The 6000-nt window shown below is 48.6% G+C and overlaps 1 protein-coding gene across 2 annotated transcripts in view; it reads right to left on the bottom strand.

Annotated features, from left to right (window-relative positions):
* Nucleotides 1-210: 210 nt before the first annotated feature.
* Nucleotides 211-6000, bottom strand: part of SLC16A2 (solute carrier family 16 member 2) — a 99061-nt gene continuing 93271 nt past the window's right edge. For both annotated transcript variants that reach the window (XM_070605766.1, XM_070605767.1), the window contains exons 5-6: nt 5417-5645; nt 211-3795 (exon numbers count right to left, since the gene is read on the bottom strand). In XM_070605766.1, the coding sequence (XP_070461867.1) occupies nt 3575-3795; nt 5417-5645 (450 nt within the window). In that variant the 3' untranslated portion in view covers nt 211-3574. The remainder of the gene's footprint in view (nt 3796-5416; nt 5646-6000) is intronic.

Raw genomic sequence — 6000 nt, 5'->3', positions numbered from 1 at the left:
GGGCCTTGGGGCTACTGGGGGAGGTACTGAGGGAGCAGCAGACCCTGGGTGGGAGAGCCTGGGGCCACGCAGCAAGATAGAGTAATTAGTCTCAGTGGGAGGAGATGAGGAGACTAGCAGCCTGAGGATGTCTGCACTGAGTCAGGGAAGAAACGACAATAGCCAGGAGCTGGGTGGTAAACCATCCTCTCTCAAAGAAAACCCATCGCCTCTCTTTGCCCCTCGCCTGCCCAGTATATGGCCATAGGGAGATGGACTTTATTTGTATCTCTTCGGTTGCTGAGGGTGGAAGGGCAGTAGCGGGGACCAGCTTTCCAAGGCCAAAGCTGCATGAAGGTCTGGAATGCTTAGGAAGAGAGAATACCAAAAGTATGTGTTGGTTGGGAGTAAGGTAATTGTGAAAAGATGGGATATGCTAAAAGTCAGACTTTGCTCAGATTTCATTTTTGCTTGGAGCTGATCCTGCTGACACCCTTTTGGAAATAGGTTCACCATATAGTTGTTGAATGAAGCGGGCAAGTCATTTTCCCCTCCTTGCGTTGGTTTCCTCATCTGTAAAATGATGGACTGGACTGGAAGTCAATTACCTGAGTTCAAGTCTCAGCCTGCTCTGTCACATGAACTGTGTGAAACTGCTGCAGTCCCTTACAATCTCTAGGCCTCAGTTTCCCCACTTAAATTCAATGCAGAGCATGGACAAGGCAAACTCTAAAGTTACTCCCAGCTTTGTCATTGTTGGAGGTCTCTCTTCTCATCACCCTCAATTCCAAGCTCTGTCACTGCCTGGCTGTGTAACTCAGCTATACCAGTCCCTTCAGGGTCCCCCATCAATAACAAGGGAGAGGAAAAGGTGTTTGAATTGTATTATTGCTAAGGTCTTTGTGCCAATTTTCAACATGGCATGTTTGTAGCAAGGTAGTGGCTTTGCTGGGTCCTCCACTCTGACTCAGCCACTAACCATGTTCTCATTTTGTGAAGGAACCACTTTTCCACTTCAGAGCTCTCTAATAAATCCAATCCTGAATAGTGACCCAACTCCAAACCCCTATATGGCTCCTTTTCCAATTTCTGCTCTCACAGAGAGTATAGACCCTGGCAGAGATTTGATTTAAAATGAGATTTCAGTTCTGAGGCCAAACTTCCTGCTGTTAACCAGGTTAAGACTATTTCACACTTGTGGGGAACATACATACCAAAGCTAGATTTTTTAGATCTATTTATTTTGTTCCAAACCTTTTGAGGATTCAAATGTCCCAGATCTCAAGCTCCCAAATTTTGTTCATTCTCCTAGATTTAACTGTGGTGATAAGAACCTGCATCCTACCCTAAATATTAATACTGTGCTGCTTTCGCCAACCAATCTTCTCTCCAAAAGCACACAAGCCCGCACATGCACGTGCACATGTGTGGAAGAAATAAACTGACATTCCACCATGTTATGTGACACCTGATAGGGCAGATTTGGGACTTGTGAATGTCTTTCCTTCATCTGGAGAGAAGTGGGTGGCAGCCTGATTCTTAAGAGCTATCCACATGGTGAGCAACAAAGGAGGCCCTGCAGAACTGCCCTCCGATGACTTGGTGGGGGTGAGGCAGGGGAAAATGGAAGCAGGAGCTTTGTTACTCTAACATTTTCAATGGTCTTTCCTCAAAGTTACAAGGCTCCTGGGGCCCAGCTTCTCCTGTTCCATTGCTCTTTGAGCTGACAGGATAGTAATTAGGCCCCTTCCTACCCACAGAGCCAAGAACCAGTGGGTTTTCCTTTGGGGAATTGATAAGAGCTAGACTGGGACCAATGGAGGGGGCTCAGGACATTAGCCTTGAGTGAGGCCATCAGAGGCCAACCATGCCCCAGCTGCCTATTTGTAATGGAAAAACTCATGTGTAGCGACCACTGTCTTCTTTGGAGCCCCTCAGGGGCAACCTCATCCTCCTGGTCCCGGGATGGTCCTGGCTTGGGGTGGCACTGTTAGCTCCAAGTGACAGCCAAGGATGCCTGGCAAGAAGATGATGAAAGGTTAGGGTAACAGGAACAGAGCAGACAAAGGCCCAGAATATGGAGAAAGAGACACAAAGAGGAAAAGTGAGGAGAGAGGCTGAGCTCCTAATGAGGTGAGTTGTGCTAGCTGGATACAGCCTGGCTGGGAATGCTCTTCAGTAAGAGTGTTGCCCAGAGCCTTGGCATAGGGAAGCATCTGGCACCTATTTCTGAGGGATGAAGATGGTCCAGAGTTTAGTTTTCCTGGCACCTTTAATGCCCGCTAAGCAGAGTGGCCCAGGATGCCCAGCATGGGGGGCACATTGGGTGGTAAAGGCTAGGATGGCTTCTTCCTAAAAGAAATTGTCCAATCCTATGGGCAGCTGCTGCCTCTACCTTTTTTGGGATCCAGGTTGGGAATGGGATTTTTTCTAAAACTGTCCCTTTCCTGGCCTGGCCCAGGTGGAAATATTGACCTGCCATGACTCATGAGAGATGGAGGAGTTGGTCCTTTGCCAGGTCAATAACTATTGCTTCTCCCTCCACCATGCCATCCCCATGTCATCAGTCCTCCTCTGCCTGCTGAGATGAAGGAAATTTCTTCACATTTTGACAGGTAGATACAAGGATGGGGAGCTGGGAGGGCCTTCAGGTTAATGTATTAGGCTGGGAAATCTGTAAAAATCAGTGAGTGGAGCTTTATGGTGTTTAAGGCCCCGTGATCCCTATGTGGTATTTTCTTCCAGTCTATGATTATAGCAGCTTGAGCCAAAAAGTGAGATGTGAGTGTGGCTCAACCTGAGATGAATGAGATGAGTGCTAGTGTTATGGGTGGGCTGGGCAAAGGTGAGGCTGATTGGCCCAAGTTCTGGGTCCCTCCTTTCTTCAAGCACCCATGTGTCTATGACAGTCATAAAAAGAAATAGAGGGGACAGAGAAGGGAGAGGAGGCAGTAGAGGAAAAAAAGGGGGCAAGGAAAGAAGGAAGCAGACTGTTAACCAACAGTGTGATGGGGAGACTCTCTGTATACTTGTAAAATGATGGCACCCACAGCTTTTGGGAAGTCACAGCCCTCAGAGACTCTGAGGCTAAACAAAGCTCCTTGTCTCATTTTACCTCTCTGCCCTTCCACCCCTGCCTCCCCTTCAAGGGCTCCCAAGGACAGACGGCAAGGAACTCCTCAGCACACAGAGGCTTGGGTCTTCCTACCAGGCTCCTGGGGATACAGTAGCACCTTTGGCAGTTGCTTTTAGTGGGGCACTAACAAGCTGGGGCCAGGAGGTCCCATCCCCCATCTCCCCCAGGGGTCAGAAAGTATATGGAGAGGTTCCAAAGGCCAGTGAGTGATTCCAAAGCTCTTCTAAGTCCTGGGAGGAGAAGGACCCTGGCAAGTTTAAAGGCATTCATAGGGAGAATTTGGTTAATGAGTTTGGAACACCTGGAGCTTTGGCTCCAGGGGAGATGGTCAAGTGGCTGAAATGCTGTGTGTGCAGGTTTGGGAACAAGTGTGCTGGTGGCAAAAATATAAATGCTGAGCAGGGCAGGGTGAAGGGAAAGGGTTGAGGAGGAGGAGCACACAATAGCAAGGAAGAGGCATTAGATTGGTTCCTCAGGGGTGGGGGAGCCTGGCAGGAGCTCCCCATTGGGGTCTGGGTCAGGGGCCAACATCTTATCCTTGCTGGAATCCCTCTGCTCTTTCTTGAACATCCTTTGATGCATCAGAGGGACGAAGAAGAGGATTACAGCTCCAATGATGGGGGGCACACCAGCAAAGTAGAAGGCCACATGGTAGTCCCCAAAACAGTTGCGGAGAAGGCCTGAAACAGTTAAGAGAGACAAGTCAAGCTCAGCTTTGCCCTACTGCCCAAAGGTACTCTCAGCCCCTTCTAGGGGCTGTCTATCCACAATGCCTATCCAGAGAATCTTGGCCTGCACTGCCTTGATCCAGGAGCACGCTCAATTTAAACACTCCCAGATGGAAGAAATAAAACATCTATTACAAAGGCAGACAGCTCCTCTCTGAGATACTGGGGCTGCAGGCCTTTGAAGCTAATGTTCTTTATGAAAGAAGCTAGTGAATCTTTTAAAGTTCTCCATTTTTTACTTTCATGAAGCTTCAGCTAACTTTCAGTCTCTTCTAGTTATGGAGTTAGGAGGGAAGCTAGTTTAAAAGAATTCCACAGAAGATGGCCAAGCCTTGTCTTGGTTCACAGCAGTCTATCCTCCCACCCCCAACTTGGGATAGAGTGTTCTTGTGGAACAATTTAGCCTAGCTCCTATTTTCCCTTTCTCTGAAGTACTTTCTCTGAAATTCCTGCTTGTCCTAAAGGGGGCTGTATGTGTATCCTTCCTTCCAGTTACAGATATGGTTGGCCCCTCTGGGTTCCTCTAAGTTGCCAATACCATGGATGTATTTGGCCTGGGACTCAAGGCTTCCTCTGCTCACCTCCAGAAGCTAATGTGGGGCACCTTATAGGGAGGATGAGCCCAGAAACATTACTGAGGAAAGGCAAGTAGGTCCTCAGGCTGCTTAGGAGGTAAGCAAATTGGAAAGAGATGTGGATTCCGGGATCCACCTTTGGGATAAGGGGCTGGGTAGAGGTTCCCCTCCCCCAGTGGGCAGTGTGGCTGTTGCACAAGGGCCTGAGTGGAAGCTTTCGCCACTGTCACACAGCATGACCAGTGTCCTCACAACACCTTGCACAGAATTGGTGTTCAAGGAACATTTGTTGTTAGCCTACTTGGCCAGCCTAGGAAAGGCTAGCCCATGAATCAATATTTGCAATACAACCTAAAGGAAATGAAGTTCTCTTTTCATTGGTTTTCCTTGTTTCCTGTGTTCCCTGGGGTACCATCAATGCCCTTCTTGAAGAGTGGAGAGAGAAACCAGGAGTGCTAAAAGATGGCAAGCCAACAATTTGCTCCCTGCTGGAAGTGAGCCTCACTGGCCCAGTCCTAGGATGTGACCTTAATCAATCTCTTCTGCAGGTTCAGTTCGGAAGTCAGTAGAGGAGGAGAGGGGTGTCTCTAAGTCTTAATAAAACGGGGGCCCACTTTCTCTTCTCTTCCTGCCAACTACCTTGCAAATAATTACTTGCCTGTGAAGAAAGAGAGAGAATACTGGATCAACAGAATGCTCCAGAAATCCAAACCCATTTCTCTCTCTACCCTCCTAGAATCAGCCATCTTGTTTACAATAAAACCTCACTGAAACAGATATACAGCCATGGAAAGCCCATTCCTCAAAATGAATCCATGCATGTATATTGTGCTTAGTCTCTTCTACCAATAGTGGTGGGGGGTTTCATGCACTCTGACAAAGCTGCTTAAATAGAGAATAAGAGGAAAAGGGACTTCAAGCAGAGGTGCTCAGAAGAGCTAGGGCCCAGGGAAGACAGGACCTCCCCACTCATGCCCTCCCTGTAACATTATCCTCACCTGCAATGGGAGGCCCGGCAATCATCGGCAGGGCCATCATGCCCAGGAGGTAGCCAATGGCCTGCGAGGCCTGCATTGGGCCCACCAGCTCAAATGCGATGGGAGCCATGATGGTGATGAAGAAGCCATCACACAGGCCCAGGAAGAGGCAGACAACGATGAGGCCCCCAAAGCCCCGGCACAGGGGAATCATCATGGACATCAGGCCCAGGAGCAGGAACGAGATGACCTAGAGGAGCAAGGGCCTAAGGTCATGTTGTGCTTGCCAGCCAGGACCACATAACAAATCACATCTCCTTTCTCAGGGCTTCATTTCTACCATCTATAAAATGGGGCAGAGGGGTGTCAACAGAGAGAGCGGTTGGACTAAATAGTTACTTAGGCCCCTTCTAAGTCCTTCTCTGAAGGATTCAAAGTTTTTAAGAGAGCCCCTATTTAACTGATTCTGTCAAGATTTAAAAACAAGGAGGGAACATGGCCCCTGTCCTCAAGATGTCTTTTCAGTAGACTCTGAGATAAAGGGAATTGCTGTTTCTGCTTTCTGATCCTGTGTTTGGCTGCCCCAGGCATCAGGGTCTGGGATC

The sequence above is a fragment of the Equus przewalskii genome, chromosome X (assembly GCF_037783145.1).
Source record: "Equus przewalskii isolate Varuska chromosome X, EquPr2, whole genome shotgun sequence".
NCBI classification, from domain to species: domain Eukaryota; kingdom Metazoa; phylum Chordata; class Mammalia; order Perissodactyla; family Equidae; genus Equus; species Equus przewalskii.
The sequence above is the reverse complement of the archived record's forward strand: the minus strand, read 5'-3'. Positions and strand labels throughout refer to the sequence as shown.